The 20,729-nt window shown below is 47.9% G+C and overlaps 1 protein-coding gene across 4 annotated transcripts in view; it reads right to left on the bottom strand.

Moving 5' to 3' along the window:
• Positions 1–523: 523 nt before the first annotated feature.
• Positions 524–20,729, bottom strand: part of RNF165 (ring finger protein 165) — a 55,427-nt gene continuing 35,221 nt past the window's right edge. For 2 of the 4 annotated variants that reach the window (XM_032095896.1, XM_032095895.1), the window contains exons 2-9: positions 16,025–16,334; positions 13,958–14,083; positions 9,631–9,760; positions 8,525–8,629; positions 7,942–8,037; positions 7,609–7,692; positions 6,642–6,748; positions 524–5,502 (exon numbers count right to left, since the gene is read on the bottom strand). In XM_032095896.1, coding sequence (XP_031951787.1) covers positions 5,385–5,502; positions 6,642–6,748; positions 7,609–7,692; positions 7,942–8,037; positions 8,525–8,629; positions 9,631–9,760; positions 13,958–14,083; positions 16,025–16,334 — 1,076 coding nt within the window. In that variant the 3' untranslated portion in view covers positions 524–5,384. The remainder of the gene's footprint in view (positions 5,503–6,641; positions 6,749–7,608; positions 7,693–7,941; positions 8,038–8,524; positions 8,630–9,630; positions 9,761–13,957; positions 14,084–16,024; positions 16,335–20,729) is intronic. The other 2 variants (XM_032095898.1, XM_032095897.1) reach the window with 1 other exon arrangement.

Genomic DNA, 20,729 nt, shown 5'->3' with positions numbered 1-20,729 from the left:
TATGACCAATTGGATTCTCCAATGGGTAGCTAAAATGACTGAAAATACCCTCAAATGTACCTGTATTAGTTTGAAGGGTTTTTTTTCTTCCAATCAGTTTCCCCTTCCTTAGTTATTAAACTAGAGACCCACACAGAACGAAATTCTTCTCCACCAGGAGGATGGAGCACCTGTTGATAGCTCTTCAGGACTTGCTAGAGATACTCTACAGGCACCATGTAATGTGTTTAGATGAGAAATTTTTCTTCAATAGGCGGTTTTCTGAAACTCTAGAAAGCAGTTTTGGTACCTGATCACTGAACTGGAGCCAGGGGACATCAGGCACAGCGATGTGCCAGGTGTGGAGAGCCTCACTTCACCTCTGCCATGGGGCTCAGCCCCCAGCAGCCTCTGCAAACCAGATGGGCAGAGTATTTTATACCCCAGCAGTGGTTCTCCTGCACACCAAAGACACAAGCAGTGAAAGAAGAATTTATTCCAACCCAAAGAGACCAGAAATGAGCAGTAAATAAAGACCAAGTGATTGCCCTGCCAGGTGGCTTCTGTGTGGCACAGGTTTATAGTTAGCAATGCAGTTTGTTTTATTAGTTATAAATAAAGTACAAAAAATCCACCAAAAGTGAATCTAAGCATTTACACAATTTCTAATGTCTTTCCATTTCTTCAATGCACTATTGCTTTAATATTAATAATAAATATTTTTCTAGCTTTCTTCTATAAAATAGTCTATGTAGCAAAATGTTGCACAGCACAACAGAACAGCAGTAGGAATACAAAAATGTGGGTGATCCTTTCACCTGCCCGGGTCATTAAAGGAGAGGGGGTTTTGTTTGCTCGCTTCTTGTTTTGCTTATCCCTCTTACAGTGACTTTGGGGAGGATGACAACCAACCCCCCTGTCCCCACACAGCTCAAAATCACAGCTCCAGGCTACAGGGGAGGAGTGTTACAGAGCAGCAAGGTGAAAAACACAGGCAGGTTTAAAACCCGGGGTAAGGCAAAGTCAACAAAGCAGCGCAGCACCGTGAAGGGACAGAGAGAAAAAAATTAAGGTACTGTGATTTTGTGCCTCTCTAACCCAACAGAGAATGTCATCCAAAGCCTTTTTGTGGGGAGGATGGCTACTGGCTGAGCACATGCATCAAACCCCACTTGTGTCTCTAGACAGCTGAGTGTCTGCACTGACCGAGTGTGATTATGGCTTAAAGCTTAAAATGTTATCAGAGATTCTCTAACCTTCTTGCAAAGCTGGAACACGTGATACTCAGGAGCCTTTGGGGAAAGGGCAATGCATTGCAAGAGCGGCGCAGCCATGGCAGGATGGGGATGCTTGGACATGTCTCTTTGGGGCTGACCCCCTTCTTGGGGACAGGAGGGCTCTGGGGCACGTCCCAGCTCTACACTGGATTAAAAAGCTCCAAACTGAGGGTCCCCCCTGTACAGGAGGGATGAAACCAACTGGGTGAGATCAGTGGTAAATGCTTCTGTGCCTTGCATGTCTCAGAGCTGGGTTATAGCCAGTGCTCATGGCAGGTGTTGCAAAGAGATGGCAAATGGATCCCGTGTCCATCCCAACCGCTCTCAGCTAGACAGGGTGTCACAGGATCACAGAATGGTTTGGACTGGAAGGGACCTTAAAGCTCAACTTGTTCCACCCCCTACCATGGGCAGAGACACCTTCCACTAGCCCAGGCTGCTCCAAGCCTCATCCAATTTGGCCTTGGACATTTCCAGGGATGGGGCAGCCACAGCTTCTTTGGGCAACCTGTGCCAGAGCCCTCCTAGCCTCTGAGTAAAGAGGTCAACCCCTAAAAACTGCATTGAGTCCCTCAGTTCTGTTGCCTCCAAGCTCAGGCTCACTCTATTGCCTCCTTTACCCCAGCTGGGCGCACACACAGAGGGTGAAAAGAGCCAAACTGAGCACTGATAGACGCCAAAAATTACACAAACCCACCACACCTGGGCTTCCTTCCTCCAATTTTGACACAATCTGCAGAGTCTTGCATTAAAGGCATGCATTGCCCCAAGCACAGCCTTGCAGTGGGGGCCCACTAGGTGTTATTGCAGGGTCACACAAGCAGCAGCAGCAGCAGCAGCAGCAGCAGCAGCAGCAGCAGCAGCAGCAGCATCACCAGAGGCATCAGGGACAGGGCAGTACCAAGAATCAACCAAAACATTTTGGTTTATGCAGAGCGTCGTTAATCGCCTTCAATGCGCAAGGACACAAGTGAAAGGATCACCAGAGTTTGATTATGAGTGCAAATAATATTCATATATATGTGCTAAACACAGTCACTATATTGCAGTTTTCCACTATGTCACAGCATACAGAATCAAAGGTTTGCATTTTTATGGAATGTATCCAAGGTAACAGCACCACAGTAATACAGTTTGTAATCACACACCCTGATTTTTTTCTCTTTTTTTTGTTTTTTTTTTTGTTTGTTTTTGACAAGATAAGCATTACCCCCCACATCCCCTGTTTAATTTTTTTTAAGTACCGATGCATGCAAAGCATTCCATTCCCAGAAACAATGCAAAAATGAGGTAATAGGAGTAATAAAAAAAATTAGTAGTAATTTCTAAATAAATAAATTATAATTAAAAATGCAAAAAAACAACTATAAAAATAATTAAATAAGAACCCACAATATCTACAAGTTAGTCATAAATTATGATTGTTAAATATAAGGCATTTAAACTCACAAAACCCTGTAAACTATTGATGTTTTGTTTCTAGATTTCTTTTGTTGTTGTTGTTGTTGTTGTTGATGTTTGTTTCGCTTTGTTTTTAAACTCATCCTAACTCGCAACCTACTTGTACAAATTATTTAAATGCAAAGGAACCTGACACACCGATACAACTCCAGACACTGTAAATTCGCACGCACCTTGGGATCAGTCACTCACACGAGACCATGGGAGTTTGGTGCTTTTCTTCACCGAAGGTTTGTTGTTTTGTTTGTTTTTTTTTTTTAAGTTTGTTCAATTTTTTTTTTTTTAAAAACTGTGCTTGTTTATTAGGCAAATAGTAACACTTTCTCATAGGCTTTAAAAGAAAACATGCGGTCCAGAAGCGTTCTTCATTCCCTGCCCACCCAGCGAGGGTATCAATCCCCCTGTTACTCTCCCTGTTTCGCCCCTCCAGGTCACACCTGGACAGAGCAAACCTGCTCAGAGTGTGTTTTACCACCAAAGCCTTGCTTTGCTTGTCCACGTTGTTAGTATTATTAGTATTATCTGTAATGCTGCTTCAATGCTGGTGGACCCAGCCCTATAGGTATTCATGGGCCACTCCCTGACCCATGGACATCAGGGCTGGGACCACCACATCCCCCAAGAAGCCGTCACTTGTGCTGGGTGGCAAATGTGTCATAAAGTCATGGAATGGTTTGGGTTGGCAGGGACCTTAAAGCTCATCTTTTTCCAAACCCCCTACCACGGGCAGGGACACCTTTCACTAGACCAGGTCACTCCAATCCCATCCAACCTGGCCTTGGACACTTCCAGGGTTCTCTGGGCAACCTGTGCCAGGGCCTCTCCACCCTCACAGCCAAGAATTTCTTATGTCTTCTCTATATGTCACCATTTGTCCCCCTCCACTCCTTCCCACCTGCATGAGCACACGAAGAGAGAAGCTCCTGCACCCTCACATGGGGCTTCCCTCCTTCTCTCCCTTCTCTCATTGGGAAGAAAAAAGAAATCTGTGTGGTGCCTCTGAGGCTGGTGTTTTCCAGTTACAGCTCATGTGAATCTTGCAGTTTCTCAGATGATAGTTTATGATTGAATCTACTTGGGAGAGCATTTCTCTCCAGTGAAACAGATGCTCAGAGGAGCCAGAAATCATTCCCACCACACCAGCATTTTCAATAGGTTATGTTTCTAATTCCCCTGCTGCTCCTCTGCAGCTCTTTTCTCCCCTAGTATGAAAGAAAAAAAAAAAAAAGAAAAAAAAAGAAAACTACAGGTTTTGGTTGTGAATGTTGGTTTTCCCGAGGATTTTCCACCCGGTCCCTGCGGTTGGTGTGCTGAGGCCTTTTTTTTTCAGGAGGAGCATGGATCACAACAGCTCGCTCCTTTGGGTATTACCTCTTAATTCTGTTTTGAGTGTTAATGTGATTAAGTTTCATTTTGACAACCACTGATTACTCCGTGTGGGCACGGCCTGAAACACTTACACAAGCCCACGTGGGCACGGGTGCGCATGCTTTGAGGCGGGTCACAGCCCAGCAGCAAGGCTCCCAAAAGTGGCAACCCCACCTCCACCCTGCCTTCCCCACCCACACCCAAGGGCTCATGGTCTCGGCAGTGTCTTGTGAGCATCGAGTTTTCCTCCATGCTGTTATCAAGAGATGCTTTTGCAATGGGAGAGGGGTCGGCATTTTGCACCTCTCAGCACCTCTCTGGTTATTACACCCCAAAGAACAGCTGTAGGTGCAGGCTCCCATAACCATCATTTTGGAGCAGTGCTGGCAAAGCCAACCAGCCACACAGCTCACAGAAGAAAGCATCACGGACAATTGCAATCATGTAGACAGAACTTCCTTGGATTTTGATATGACAAGCTACTTTTTTAAGATACAGAAAGCAAAGAAACAGCATCTACTCAAATACTGTGCTGCTACAGAAAGTGTCCAGCACCAGCAGACAAGCAGGAACGAAGCTTTTCCCTATTGCTTCGTTCATTTTATCCCCAATCTTTATTTTTATTTTCATTAAGCTTCTCTAAATTTGCAACACACTGTAAATGCAAGGGAAAGAAGCACACGCGGCTGAGGCAAAGAGCGCAAACCCTTCTGACTGTAAACAGGATTTTGCTTTTTCTCCTCTTTCCCCCACCCCAAGGGGTGGGAAAGTTTGACGTCTTTTTTCTCCCTCTGCAATGTATTAATCAGGCACCAAAATAAGGAATCTATGAAAAAATATTTGGTGCAAATTAGGTAACAGCAACATGTCCACCACAAGATGAGTAGGGCATCAAACACAACATTTCTTAAGCTAACATGCTCCAGCTGCCATCCATAGAAATAGCTAAAGGACCCCTAACATGTTTCTACATATTTGAGAGGTATATATACAATCCCCATTAAAAGCAGGATTGACAGGCCGGACTACAACTAGTTCCTTCATGTTCAACACTAAAATCTTCTGCAGCACGGGGTCTCTGAGCTCCGGGAATGCCAGCTCCCTTTCACTGGGCCTGTATCCTGCGTATATGTGCAATATCTCCCTACTGCTAGATATTGTATCACCACCTCCACCTCCTCACTAACGTGCCTGCAGACTTCCCCTCTCAATCAAATGGCTCAGAAGGCAAAAAATTTCGCTGCAAGGGTTTATGGCCGTACGACCTGGTAAGGAAAATGGTGTGTCCAGCTAGTCTTTTCAACTGTCCGAGCCGAGCTGAGTTTCAATGTCCACCCTGCAGATCGGACACTTCTTGCTGGTGGCCAGCCACTGGTCCACGCACACTTGGTGAAAGAGATGCATACAGGGCAACCGCCTGCAGAGACAAAAATACCACTGTTAGGATAGAGGAGGCCCAAGGGACCAAGAAGAGTTGAGAAACAGCATCTGGGGCTGTTTTGAACGTGAGAAACACTGCTGTGGTGACACCATTGCTGCCAAGGTCCTGCAGCCTTTCCCAGCCATGCCAGCTCACACAGGGCAGTAGGCTGGAGACGGTGTCCTCCTGGCCTATCAGAAGCCCCCACACCACCCTGAATTGAGTTGTTCCAGTTATTAATTGTGCTGGCTGCTAATTTTTAACCTTTTAGGAGTGAGGTTATGCTCCAAAGCCCCTCAGTCCTTCACGGTTGTGTCACATTAGCAGTCGGGTGGCTCCAGACCATTCCTACATGGGTGTCCCCAGGCAACCTGGTCACTTTTCACCTGCATCACCTTTGCCATCATCACGTATCAGCTTTGTGATACAGAGGAACCTTGAACCACAAGAACTCATAGCAAGAGGATCAGAGCTTTTATTGACAATTTAAGGGTGAGAATCAGACCTGGGTACTTCTCACCTGCAGTCCCTTCAGCCATGATAGTTCAGCCCCTTGCAAATTTCTTGTCCCCATCCTCTGCCACAAGTAGAGATTTGACCCAGTCAACAGCCTGGGATGTCTGTTAGGGACAGCTGGGGTTCTGCTGGCTGGGGATTGTTCCCTGTGACCATGTGGGCAGAGTAATCTTACTTATTCTACAATAAAGCAGCTCTGTCTTGGACACAAGCCCAGCTCTCCTGGACCTCACACTCACACTGCATTTTATCATACTTTGGTCATCTGTCAGGCTCAGATGTTGATGACCCCAAGCTCCAGATGGTTGTCAGAGACCTGTCTGACCCACCCTTCTTTGACAATTTGACACCTGGCCAGCTGGCACAGCCTGGAAGCAGGTGATCCAAACCCAGGAAAAACTATAAAAACTTGGCCCCCTTGCTGCTGCAGGTCTTTTCCTGCCTACGGGCCATACCAATGTCCACCTACAAAGCATGTGGGTTCCCAGACCCTGCAACAGCCCAGATGAGTTTCTCAGGGCAAGAGCAGACACATCCCCAGCAGTGCACAGCAGCATTAATCCAAATAAACACAGCTCAGATGGCATCGAGAGGCAGAGGAGGGGATGAAAGGATCTTACCTGACGTCCTCTCCATCTTCAAGCATGGACAGACAGATTGTGCATTTCTCGTCGGTATCTGACTCCTCGCCATCGTCTTGCTCAGCTTTGCCTTCCTGTGGTCTTCTCTGCAGCAAGGTTAAAGACATCATTTGGTTAGGCCTTTCCTTTCTAATGCCCTCCCAAGCCTTGGTAGTTGCAGGAAGATAAATAATAAGATCTCCATCTATCAGCCACATCCTCCAGCTCAGAGAAGCCAGCCCAGCCAAAACAGCCAGCAAGATGAGTGTGCCACCAACATGCTGCTGGTTGGCACATCTCCTCCCGGGGCCAGTGGCAGAGATGCTGGTGGCAGTGGCCCAAGGAGCAGCCTGTCCTCTGCTGCCCCAATACAGCCCCCCACCGCTTCCCTGCAGTGGGGATGGCCCCATGGTCTCCTTTGCTGGAGACTTCTCCTTGGGGAGACCCCAAAAGTCATGGGGCCACCACTACCAGGAAGGACAACCACTGTGCCCCATGCCAGCTTGGCCACCGGGCCGGCCCCATGCTGCACCACAGGGCAGTGCTTAGCCTGTCAGCTCTCCCTTTTCCTCTTTCCCCACACATCCATTCCTATTCATATCATTTTCCTGGGTTCACTGGAGACGTGGTGAGAGACAAGTGCAGCAGGAGTTACCTCACATCCAACCTGGGCAATGCAACATCCCTACCCTCCAGCCGGGTAGTGACCAGCGCACAAAATTACTACCCAGACAAGCATCCTTCCCAATTTCTACTTAGCACAACCCAAAGATGTGCCACCCATTTCCTCATGGGCAGGAGGTCAGCTCCGACAGAGGAGACACCCCTTGTGAAGCAAGGGGAGGACGAGGTCCCCCAGGCCGCGGAGCCGCCGCCCTCAGGGCGGGCGCGGGGCAAGCGCCGCTTGCATGCAGAACGGGGCGGGTTTGCATGCACGAAGGCCCCTTGGTGGTGTGCACTTTCTTACCAGGTGCGGACAGGGGGGAAATTGCACCCGCTGGGTGGGAGAAGGTTGAGACCCTTTTGAAAATTTGGCCCGCAGCTTCCTAGCCTAGAAGTGAGAAACAGCCAGCTGAGCTACGCCACCGCTTCCGCCCCGGGAGCCCCGCAAGATATTAAAGCACCACTGCTGGGTTTTACATTCCTCCCACGCCTCGGGGGATGTTTTGGTTGATGGTGCCAGTTTGCCAACCCTGAGGATTGTGACCCACCAAAGTCCTTCCTTCTGCCTGCTCCGTGCCCACGGCCCTTGGCCGACTGAGAGGGGCTGGCAGCTGTGCCGTGGTTTCGTGGCACTCACCTTCTTGTACTTGTGGGGGAAGGTGAATCTCTCGATGGTGTTCTGGACGGCGCCCCGGCTCACACTGCCCAGCCTGTCCTCCAGCTGCAGCAGCTCCTGTGGCACAGGAACATCAGGAAAGTGCCATCCCCACTGCTCCCAAGGCACCAGCTCCCACCACACAACCATACCTGCTGGCAATCGAGGCTCCCTCCTGTTCTCTCCTCAGTGGAAATGTCCATCAAACCCAAATCAGCCATGCTGTAATGATGGATCTGATCCCTGGCACTTGGGATAATAACTAAGAGCTCGAGGCAAAGAGCTGGATATCCAATATTTCACAAATTAGGGTGGAATTTGAGCTTCATCTGACAGTCTGGGAAACAAAACCCCACAGATCTGGAGCACTTTGTTCACAGATATGAAAGGAGCCAGAGCCCCTAGGAGTAAACCAGATTTTTTACCATACTCAATCCCATCACTTCCCAGTTATTACTAGAATTGCTGAAAGACTCACTGCAGCTGCCACGCCACAAAAAGTACCAGAGCTTGCACAGATTCACAGCGCTTAAAACATTAATAATTCCAGTCTCCAGATACGTACTTCATAGCTCTCCCGCACGGCGGACGTGTGCCTGCTTGGGTTCAGTCCCTGAAGAGCAAGCAGCTGAAGCTGAGGGTAAGGGTAATTTCTGATTTCATGAACAACCTGCAAGAAGTGAGGGAGGAAAATAAAGCCACCTGTACTTGCCCACAGGAAACCCTTGTGTACCCTGACGTAAATCTAGTGCTTTAAAAATTCAAATTGAAAGAGCAGCTTGACACCTTCACCAATTTAAGCCTTTTGATAACAAAAAATGAGGTTTTATCAAATACATTTCCTATAATGAAAAGAACATGCACTTCCTCCAAATAAATTATCTGTTATAATAATTCCTGTATCATCCATAACATCGTGGTTCCAAACTCCCAACATGGATTAGATTACAACGAAATTTTATTTCATTTAAATGGGTGAATTTCTCTTCATCAAAGCTTTGATTGTTTTTTTCTTTAAGGCTTGCTGTAGTACACAGGTGTCAGAGTCTGACTATGGCACCAGGGAAAAGCACCCTCATGGGATTTCTGAGGATGTTTTAAGGATTAGCAGTACTTGGCATCAATTAGCTCCAAATACAGCACCCTGCTAGGAGAAGGGGTAGAAAATTAGCCCAGTCAGCCTGTTTTCTCATCAAACCCACCTCCACCTGTGCAAGAGGTCATGCAAAACCTTTACAGGTGGCATCAAAGCTGATGTAGAGAGCAACGACATGATGAGAGATGGTCCTTGGGGCTGACATCAGGGAAGGCTGTCACCCACTGCCAATCCTTCCACATACAAAAAGTCCTGGGAGATCACAGTTTCTTCCAATATTAATAAAATTATTAGTATTAACTCCTGAGTCTCTCACATCCTGCACGTTTTGCAGACCAGTTTGTCAACATGGTGCTGCAAGCAATGGACCAAATCCTTCCAGAACAGCTGAGCTTTTCTTTTCTTTCTCTAATCCAGTGCAGTGATGCAACATTATCCTTTCAGATGCTCCCTCCCACGGCCGGAGATAAGTGGGATTTGCAGAAGACAGGTGATAGAAAGATAGCAGCCTTTATTTTGACTGCCTTCTGGCAGACAATGCATAAAACATTTCTCAGTAAAAACGTTTCACTTACCATCTGCGTTGAGGATGTGCTTCTGGGGAAATGGTGCATCCGAGGCGTAGCCAAGTAATGCTGATAGGGCTGGGGCACCGGCCGGACCTGGAACTGGGCGTGAGTCAGCCCCGCGTCAACGCTGAGGTCCCTGTGGGCACCAGGAGGAAGACGTGGCTCTGAGTGCATGGTTGTATTCAAGGACTGCAGCAAACCAGAGCATGCTCACAGGGCAACCTCCTTGGTGAGCTCTGGGCTGCTCTGGGCTCCTCAGCCTGGGGAGATGTCACTGCTTGGAAAGGAGTTTCCTCCGGTTTGGGGAATCACCCACCAGGCCACCACGGAGGAGTGAGGGGTTGTTTCTATGCCAGATAGCATTTGAGTTATTTGGGGTCAAGAGCTGTGCAGATGCACCCTGCTAATTTCAGAGCAAGAGCATTTTGGTGGCTCAAAATGATACCCAGGCTCAGCAACCCAGTCTGGTCAGACCAGGACCTTCCTGTGCTGCCAGCACTGCAATCTATTACAGTTTGCCTTGCATATTTTGCAGGAATACAAGTAATTACTCAAGGGACTCAACAATGAACCATTCTTGTAGTTTTTAGAAGCTAGATGGGCACTGTCTGTGGGCTTTTTTGATGTGCCTGTGTTCTCCTTGGAGGTCTCCCAGCAGAGATCATGGTAGGACTTGGGGAGTGAAAGGACACTGTGCCTTGCCTGAATCCAGCCTCAGGGTAGTGAGGGTGTGAGGTGTGAGGGTGGGGAGGCCCTGGCACAGGGTGCCCAGAGAAGCTGTGGCTGCCCCATCCCTGGCAGTGTCCAAGGCCAGGTTGCACAGGGCTTGGAGCACCCTGGTCTACTGGAAGATGTCCCTGCCCATGACAGGGGTTGGAGCAAGATGATGTTTGAGGTCCTGTCCAACCCAAACCACTCTGGAATTCTACCATCCTATGAACTCCAGAACTGTGATTTGTGCAAAAAACATAAAGGTTTTATGAGGTTGCTGTAGGAAAGTGTGTCACACAACTAGCAGGCCGACACCAATGGGGCAGGACATCCCTGATGGCCCTGCTTGACTGAACACAGCCTGGCCCAGGCCAGCAAAGTTGGAGCTCAGCTTGGTGAATTTGGGCACTTTTATCCTCCAGTAAAATAACCCAGCTCAATCCCAGGACTTGTCATGACCAACGTCATGGCTCTGCTCAATCCAATACACAGACATAAACTATAACCCCCCCACCACCACACCATGTGTAGGGAGTGGGCCTAATGCAGCATTTCCATCTATAATCCAATTAGCTGATCCCTATTCTTTCCAGCCTAAGAGTCACTCGGCAAACAAGTGCTTTGAACATCATTCGCTTTATCATCACTACAAAATCCGGTGCTCTAATAACAATTGTCTTCACATTTGCCAGAACAAAGCTAATTAGAGCACAAGGGTGGCTTCCCGTTTCAGCCTCCAACTTCTCCTCCCCTGCATGGAGGACAGCAGCAGTGCATACCATGGCTTGTTAGGAGCAGCCCAGATGTGTCCTCCAGCAGCTGTGAAACTGCTTTCACCCACCAGAAGATGGGGACGTGAGGGGACAGTAGATGCAGAAATCCTTCATCCAGAACAGCCTGTGCACCAGGCAGCACCACCAGTGCTCTAGAACTCCCTAACACCCGCACTAACCTGGATGAGATGATCCTTGTGGGTTCCCTCCGACTCAGGATATTCTGTGCTTCTATGGTTCTAAACAGAGGTCAAGAGAGGGACTACCTTTGCTGGCCCTGTGCTAGCCACGTGCTAGACAGACAAAACTGGGCAGAGGACAAAACACAGCACGGAAATGGCAAGAGCACAACCAGGGTGAGAACCCACAGGTCTGGGCACTCTCCAGCTCCTGTGTCCCAATTTTGGATATTTAACCAATTGCTTAAGATCGTTCCCAGGTTGATGGAGGGCTCAATTGGAAATCAGGAGGCTTTGGGTCCATTCCCAGCCCCGCCACTTTCTTGATGCATGACCTTGATCCACTTCCTCTCTGCCTTCCCATATTCCCTGTCTATAAAATAGATGTGGTAATTCATGGAGTGCTTTGGGATCAAGGACTGAAGAGATCTCTCAAAGGCAAATGGCCATTCTTAAATTGCACAAGCAATTGCAATAACAGGACTGCTGAGCTGTTTGTGCATCTAGAGCCTTAAGATCAGATGTTGAGGTTCCTGAAGTGATGCTGTGGGTCTACAGATGTGTCCAAAGCAGAATACAGCCTGGAACAGTGTAGTCCCAGGGTTTGGGGCTGAATGAGCAGAGCATACTTGTTGAAGGAGAACAGAACTAACCATTACTTTCTAGTCCATGCTACATGAATGACCTCACCTGCATCTTAAAGCTCAGATGGGAGGTTCAAGAGCTGTGATGCTTGTGGTAAATGGGCTGCCAATAGCCAAGGAGTGAAGGGTAAGACTCCATATAACAGGCTGGATGGTCATCACTACACATGTGTGCAGAAGATGATTTAAGGAACCAAATGGGAGTTTATTTACTTCACCAAAAAACTTTAACTGGGGTTGGGCTGTCTGAGATGACTGATCTTTCCTCAGACTTTTCTTCCATCCCCACTTCCACTTCCTGTGGCAGTGCCCACCACCTACAGCCTCCGAGGAAACGCTGCTGCTGCTCATCCAGGGGTAACACGTTAGAAGGCAGTTTCTATATTTGTCACTGGGCAAAACTGTTCGTGTGCCCCAAGGGAAAGTGAGTCACCCAAACATATGCCCACCATGTATGATTTCTGTCACCCCCACTCCTCGGGTTTTATAAGGCTATGGAGCAACAGAGGGGAGAAAAGGAGGGAGGAGGAGGGCATTTAGTGATGCTTTATCAGATACTTCTAATGATTATAATTAAGCACTCTGAGCTGAAAGAGAGGCAGAAAGAATCGCTCTATCCAGATGGTACATGAACTGCTTTGCAAACCAGTATGAACAATGTCACCCCGACCACATTCAGCCCACAGGAGTGCCAGTAATGGGAACACCTGAGAAGAAAATTGCAGAAGGATGTGGTCATATTTTAGATTGTGTATTGTGCGCTGAAGGGGGAAAAAAACAACAACCCTGGGTTAAAAGGACTTTTCATTTGCAGAGTGAAGTGCTCAGATGTTAGGAAATGCCATCATTAAGATTTCCTGTGCCATTTTATTTCGGTCCCCTTGTGCAAATACATTGCGATTGTCTCTAATTACAAGTTCGCATGCTATTTTCTCCATTCAGTGCACAGAATGGACTTCGCTCAGCTTACAAGCAGCTACTCAGAAGTATGTTTTTATTTTCTCATTCTTTCAACCAGGTTACCATACTTTATTAACTGTTCAAGAGCTCTCAGCCTGCTCTGAAAATGAAATCAACAATTCCCTGCAAAGCTTTTCCAGGGTATTGAACACTACAGTTGGAGGATGGTGAAGAAATCTCCATTCACACCACCCTACATTGCAGGGTAGCATGGTTCTCCCTAATTTGGACCACAGAAAACATTATTGCCACTGGGTTTTGAGTGCTTGAAGGACAGCAGAAGGTCTAGTTCAGGCAGACAATGGTCTACCAGGAAAAAACCCTGTCTGTGCCCTGCAGCATGAAGAGCCCTTGGGAGAATTCATGCTTGGCTTCACTCTAAAGCTGTTGGTGAAAAGTTATGAGCAACAACTATGAAGTGTGCCTAAAGAGGAGCAGTGGAGCTGGGGAAGGGTCTGGAGCACAAGTCTGATGGGGAGCAGATGAGGGAGCTGGGAAAGGGGCTTAGCCTGGAAAAAAGGAGGCTCAGGGGGACCTTCTGGCTCTGCACAACTCCCTGACAGGAGGGGGCAGGGCTCTGCTCCCAGGGTAGAAGGGACAGAACAAGAGGGAATGGCCTCAAGTTGTGCCAGGGGAAGTTTAGATTGAATATTAGGGAAAATTGCTTCATCCAAGGAGCTGTCCAGCAGCCCTGGCACAGCTGCCCAGGGCAGTGTTGGGGTCCCCATCCCTGGCACGATTTAAAAACCATGTGGATGTGGCACTTGAGGACATGGGCTAGTGGTGGCCTTGGCTGTTCTGGGGAATGGTTGGACTCAATGGTCTTAGAGGGCTTTTCCAACCTGAATGATTCAATGATTCTATTTATATAGGAGGCTTTCACACTCTCACAGCCCTCTCAGAGATGAGTTTTCCCTCTGCACACTCCCCACACTGTAACTGCTGAGCTGACTCATTATCTTTCATCAAAGCCCTGATCCCTGATGGCATTTTTACAACACCTGCAGCCTTCACAGGAGTTTTTAAACACTTCATTGGATGCAGCAGTGAAATGGGGATCACTTACCAGTCTGTGCCCTCTGCCAAATACCTGGGCTGGGGCCCCATGGGCTGTGGAGTCTGGAGTTGGTGGCTGAAGTCGAAGCTGGGGTGTAGGCGGTGAGGCTGGACAGACATGCGCTCTTGGGCCCGCCTGTGGGAAAGAGAGCAGCAACAGGGTCAGACAGGGGTGGGCACTGGAATTTCTGTCAAGAACCCATGGGAAAACCCCAGTGGCTGGGCTTGTGAATAAGTGTCCAAAGCTAAACACTCCAGGCAGGTGTCAGGGATGATGGGAAGAGGAACCCAGGGCTGTCATTCCCTCGTGGTCATCACGTAGCAATCCATTCTCACGCCCTGTGGCACCCAAATATGCTCAGTTTGCAGGAGATGTTATTTGCTGGCAACATGGAGAGAAAAAGAGGAAACCAAACAACTTCTCAGCAGCTTCATGCAGTTTGCACTATTTTCTTTTTTGCCACAGTCAGCCCCATAAACAACACACAAGATAAAATGTGCCCCTGCTTCAGCCGTTATCCATCATCATAAAGAAGCTGCAGGTTGTCTTCTCTCCCATGCAGTCCATAAACTCCTGGGGAACCTCATTCACAACCAGATTACTCAGGAGTGACTGAAAGCAGGATTTACTCTCACTGGCCTTTGCCAACATTTCTTTGGATGATGGACAGGCCAGGCTGGGTTCCAGCTCCTTCCCCCTCTGCTCTGCTCCCACTGCAGGCAGGAGAAAATACAGCAAGATTTTTCTAGGGATTTGAGTCTCATGATTATTACTTATTTGAACTGCTCAGGGGAAGAGCATGTGCTGCTTGATCAGTGTCCACATTTGGCAAGAGACAAGGTGGATGCACAAGCAGGCTCTGCATTACAGACAGACTCATACCCTTTGCTTCCTGATGAGTTACCACTTACCAGTGGAGGCATCGCAAAGCAAATCTTCAGGAAAAAAGTAGGGCAAATGGAGCAGGCAACTGCTAAGTAAATAACTTTTCATGCAGCCACAGTTCAGAGGTTTCACTTTCAAAGGCATAACCCATATTCCCATTACTGGGACCTTCTGCCCCACACCTTTAAGGGTCCAGACATCCTCCTCCATTGCAGCTGTGCTTTCAGAGACAAGCACTGGCAAGAGGTTCCTGCCTTCTTCCACACCACAGCCCACTTCCAAATACAATACTGACAGCATTTACCAAAGCAGATCCTGTGTGGAGTTGTGCTCTGTGCTTTTATTTGAATTCAGCTTATGACTAAGAGATAAACACTTGTATCATCAGTTCCTCAGCCTTGAACATACTTGCTACCCAATTATTAGCTAATCATTAAATCCACCTAAAATCCAGCTTATGCACAGCAAAACAATGATGAGAAGAACACACAATTTTCAGACAGAGAGGGCATGGAATGAAAGGGTTTCCTATCCGTAGCATTCTTTCCAAATGAAGCATCATTGCAAAGTCTCATCCTCTGATTCTTGATCCATGGGTACAACCCACAAATAGCTTCCATATGTTTCCAAAAAAAAATCACTCCTCTCTCAAGAAACACAATCAAGACAAGGCCAGGCATCCATTTCCATCTCTGCTGAGTTACAGTAATTCTCTCTGCACTGTCAGCTCGGTGTGGATTTAGGATGCTTTCTGTGACAGAGTGTGCTGCAGGTCAGTGGCATCATTCCCTCAGAGAGATGGAAAGCCTACCTAGACCCTGAGCAGCAAGACCTCCGTGTGTATAACCTGATGAGACAAGTGGACAGTCTCTTGCATGGTTTGGAACAGCAGCTATGAGGATGTAGCTCATGCACGCAGAGACAGGACAGGACCCCTGTAACACCATCATGATCCTCCTCGGACTGCCAATAATGGAGCACGCTAGAAGAGCACCATAGGGATCCCCACAGGATTGGCACACCTTCAGGTGCAGCCTGCCCTGCAGCCTCCCTTCTGGCAGACACATTCTCAGTGCACACAGGCGAGGTCGAGAAGAAAACCCAACACTGCCAGCACTGCTGGGGTTTCACAGGCCGTGTGAGGTTGACGCAGCTCCTCCACATCCTTTGGTGAGAGCGGGATCCCCTTACCTGGGATGGGGCATGAGCCGGCGATGCTGCGCCTCGAGGAGCTGCTGCTGGAGGAGGTATTGCTGGTGTAGCGCCTGAGGTAGGAAGGAGGGCCCGGCGACGTCCTGGAAGGGCAGGGCTGGCACCGGCGCCAGGGGCTGGTGCAGGGGGCCGCTGTGCTGGTGCGCGGGGGCCATGTGGGGAGCCAGCCCCGGCTGCGGCTGCACCGCGTGAGGCAGGGCGAAGTCGGCGGAGAGCGGGGGCTGGGGACCCAGGTGGAAATGCCGGCAAGAGGTAGCATGGGCATGCTGAGACCTTTGAAAGGGAGCACCTGGAAGAGAAGAGCACAGCGGTCACGGGGGCCGGCGGCAGCCAGGGCAGACCAGCCCCATGCTCGCCCACCCATGGCAAGGGTTAGGCAAATGGCTCTTACTCTCCACTTCCAGAAGGTTCATAAAAAAACACCAATAAAAGAGAACAAGCCAGTTAAAGTTGATTACAAGAAAAAATGCTGATTTTGACTAATGGTATTTCTCCTCCAAGAAACATTGGAGCCAAAACATAGATTTGGGTTCAAAGTCTCTTTTTGGCTCCAAGTTGAAGTGTGTAGTGATGAAAACTGCTTTGAGCTTGTTTTGGCTCTCCTGTCTTAAACAGAAAAAGAACAAAAGCCTTAATAGAGCCCGTGGAGGTAGAACAAGGAGCGATGGTTTTAAACTAGAAGAGAGGAAATTCAGACTAGATAGAAGGAAGACATTTTTGTGCTGAGGGTGGTGAGACCCTGGCACAGATTGCCCAGAAAAGCTGTGGATGCCCCATCTTGGAAGTGTTTGAGGCCAGCTTGGATGAAGTTTGGAGCAACCTTGTCTAGTGAGAGATGTCCCTGCCCATGGCAGTGGAGTTGGACTAGATGACCTTTAGAGGTCCTTTCCAACCCAAACCATTTTATGATATACACTCAACACTTAAGGAAATATCCAGAAAACAAATCCTGTTTTCTAAAATATTTGGGGTTTGGATATTATCTCACTGAAGTTTTGAATGTTTTCCCTGAATTGCAGACTTTCCCTGCAAGTCATTTCTTTGCCTCTCTAAAAATGTCTCATAGGCAAGGAAATAATCTTTAATAATCTCTAAAAAATTGCCTCACACTGACTTCAGGATGTGAATGAGACAACTTCCACCTCTGAGAGCAGGGATGAAGGCCCTGTGTGATTGCTGAGATCCTGCGACAGCCTGTCCTCATGAGCGGCATGCAGGGAGAGAGCAGCTGCTGGAAACACAACACGGACTGCTATGAGACCACTCCTGAAGCTGATGGGAATGAGGAAGAAATGAGGTGTGAAACATATCCATAGTGGAGGCGTTTTGCAAAACATGTGGCACTGGCTTACACCTTGCTCAAGATCCTTGCTTGGACGGGCCCTTGGCCCAATCCAGCGTGTTAATTCCTACATTCCTGGAGCATTTACAGGAATCACCCAAAACTTCTGGCTCTTAAACTAGGGAAAGAGTCAACTCAGAGATGAAGGATGAGACTTGAGTGAGGCTATTAGGGATGCCTCTTTGCTGATGATCAGCCCCAGGATGGAACACCTCCCCTTTTACAGTGTTTTGAACACCCCATCTTCCTCTTTCTGTTTTAATCTTTGTGAATGGTACAAAATATCCTAGAACAACAGCACCAAGAGACACTACATCATCCCAAAGCACAAGCATGTACATCATGCCTTCTTCACCAGACCCCTTCTGCTCACATCTCCCTGCCAGGCAGGGCCAGTCCACCACAGCAGCTCAGGGAGTCCCAAGTGCTCTCTGGTCATGTCCATATGGAAACAGGAGAGGCTCACAGCAAGCCAGATGCCAGCAGGAGAAACAACAGGAGAGGGGCTATCAGAAATGGATGGTTTGCAAAGCTGTGCATAATTATATACAGCATCTCTTAAATACAAACTAATCCTCCACAGTGCCCGTCTGAGAGAGAGCAGGTTACACAATACATGCCACCCACAGCAGTGCTTCTTGAGGTGATAATTTCCCCTGCTGTCATATAACAGCATGATTCGACCACGATATTAATTAAAACCAGAGGTGGTGGGATCAGACCTGCTGTTCCTCAATGACAGATCTGCAAACCCAGGCCAAAGAACCATTCATATACCCCGTTCCCCTGCAGGCTGTATTTGTTGCTGACGACCTGGCCCAAATTCGCCGCAAACAGGTAAAGGCTGAGTAATGAAATGGAGATCCTGCACTTCCCTGACCCATTGCTGAAGGGAATTATGAGGAGAAGCCTCCTGACTGCTGTGTTTGCTTGATACTTGCCATGTAACTCATGGTGAATTGCTCAACCTCTGATGGCCATGTGTCTTCCCAATGGAAAACTGCTGCAGCAGGTCACAGGCGAGCCACTGTGCAACCCCAGGCCTTCACGGGGCCCAAAGAAAAGGTTTGAGGGCACGTAAAAGTGCTAAACCCTCTGCACACACCAACTGTGTCACCAGGCTGCAGTTCAGCTGTATTTCAGACAAAAATGTCTTGGGGCGATATAAGACAGTGAAGCTCAGTGATACTCCCCCACATTTCCCGGGACACATTCTCTAGCACATAAGTAAAGCAGAGAAAGCCTGTCTCTCATCTCCTGTGACTCTCTTGTCTCTCAATGCCTGGTGTAACCTCAGCCAGTGATTTCCAGCTTTTACTGGGTCTTGGGAACCCTTAACCTGATTTTAGTTAAATGTCTGCAGGGCCTTTGATGCCAGAGCCATGGCGAACTAGAGAGCACCACGTGGGCAGATCAGTTGGTCATGTTTTTGGTTTGGATTTTGCTTCCCATACATAGGCAGTCCTTGGGAGAAACTTGGTCACACACTTTCTCAAGGTCCAGAACACGCAAACTTTATCTGTGGTATGTGTGCAGGAAGATACACAGAGCTAACATATCTGAAAGCAAAAGCCCAACATTTTGTTTTGGTACAGAGTTAATTTGCCTTATCTTTAGGAACTAATTAATAAAATAAAGCATTTTTCAGTACTTTTTGCTAGTACCTACCGGTGCAGTGATGCATTTCCCTTCATAGGAATAACATCAAAATGTGACCGGGATGATATGATTAAATAAAACCCATGAATTTGTCTTAATATAACACACTACCCTGTGTAGTAATTGTTCACTCTCTACAACTAACCCAATTGCTGATGAGGATTTTTACAGCAAAGCAAAGACTTTGGGGAATACTTCAGCAATTCTATGCTTATTAGCAGTTATCCAATAATGCTGCTGGCATAACCAAGCCCGCCTGCAAAACAAAGAACCAGTCCTTACTAAGCAGGGTGCTGGTGAACCCCAGAAAGCCCTGGCAAAAAAAAACCAGCTCAAATCATTTTTAAGTTAGTTATTTTTGAGTTTACCCTCTCCTGCTCATTGCATCTAGATGCAAAGGGCCCTGGTGGGGACTGCTTTCCACGTCCTCATTTTGGTCTCATGTACATGAGGTAAATAGAGTGTCACCCTGCAAACATGAGCTGAGCATCCTTGTCCAGGTAGCTCACCCCAATCAACACCAAAAGCAGGCACTGATCCCTTTGAATTCCACAGAGGTTCTCACATTAGCAGTGTCAGAGAGTCGCAGGATTGTTAAAGCTGGAAAAATCCTCTAAGACCAGCGAGTCCACACCCTCTAAGATCAGTGAGTCCATTAACCCAGAGCCATTCTGTTCACCACTAAACCATGTCCCCGGGTGCCACATTCACATGACAATTGAATAATTCCAGAAGTGGGAACTCCACCACTTCCCTGAATGCCTCTTCCAAAGTCTGACCACACATTCTGTGAAGAAACTTTTCCCGATAGCCAACCTAAACCTCCCTTGGAACAGCTCGAGGCCATTTCCTCTTATCTTGTCCCTTGTTCCCTGGGAGCAGAGCCCGACCCCCACCTGGCTGCCCCCTCCTGTCAGGGAGTTGTGCAGAGCCAGAAAGTCTATCACTGATTACTTTGCTAGCACATCTTCTCCCTCTTTTCCAAGCCTCAAGTGTGGTCCTAGATCACATTTGCATTGAAACCAACAAGCATAAACATTGCCTGTAAGATGCTTCAAGAAAATTGGACTCGTGGATTTAATCTGCTTTTTGCCTGGATAGCAATGTCTGCCACAGCAGAGACTAATCCATGACTAAAACCGAGTCCTGATTTTCTTTCCAGCTTTTGTTTTCACTCCCCAGTACAAGGGCAGAGCTGACATTTTCATTAGCCAAGCTTTGAGGACATTTCCACAGCAAAGACAATGAGGGTATAATGTGTGCCTATCATACTCCAGAGCCACTAACTGCACCCTCTACGATCCTGTTCCTATCACCTGTCCAGTGGTGCCTGCATGAAGGCAATGTTGCTCTGGGATCAGCAAGGCAGAGACCTTCTCTCAGCTTAATGATCTCAAGTTTTGGTCCTCATCCTATAGAAGGATTCTCCTCCTCCATTGGGATACTTTGATTTTGCAGGAAGAGAGATTAGCCAGATCCTAGAGGTCTTTTATGGCTTACCCTCCATGTCCAAATATTTGCCTTCTCCAGCCCTGGAGGCAATCACAAAATCCCAGAATTAAGGTTGGAAGGACCACTGGAGATCATCTAGTCCAGTCCCCCTGCTCAGGCAGGGTCCTTGAGCACCCTCCTTACTGAGGGAGGTGTCCAGCTTTTTAATATTTCCAGGGAAGATATTCAGGG

The sequence above is a fragment of the Corvus moneduloides genome, chromosome Z, assembly GCF_009650955.1.
Source record: "Corvus moneduloides isolate bCorMon1 chromosome Z, bCorMon1.pri, whole genome shotgun sequence".
In the NCBI taxonomy this organism is placed as follows: domain Eukaryota; kingdom Metazoa; phylum Chordata; class Aves; order Passeriformes; family Corvidae; genus Corvus; species Corvus moneduloides.
Note: the sequence above shows the minus strand (reverse complement) of the source record. Positions and strands in the feature narration are given on the sequence as shown.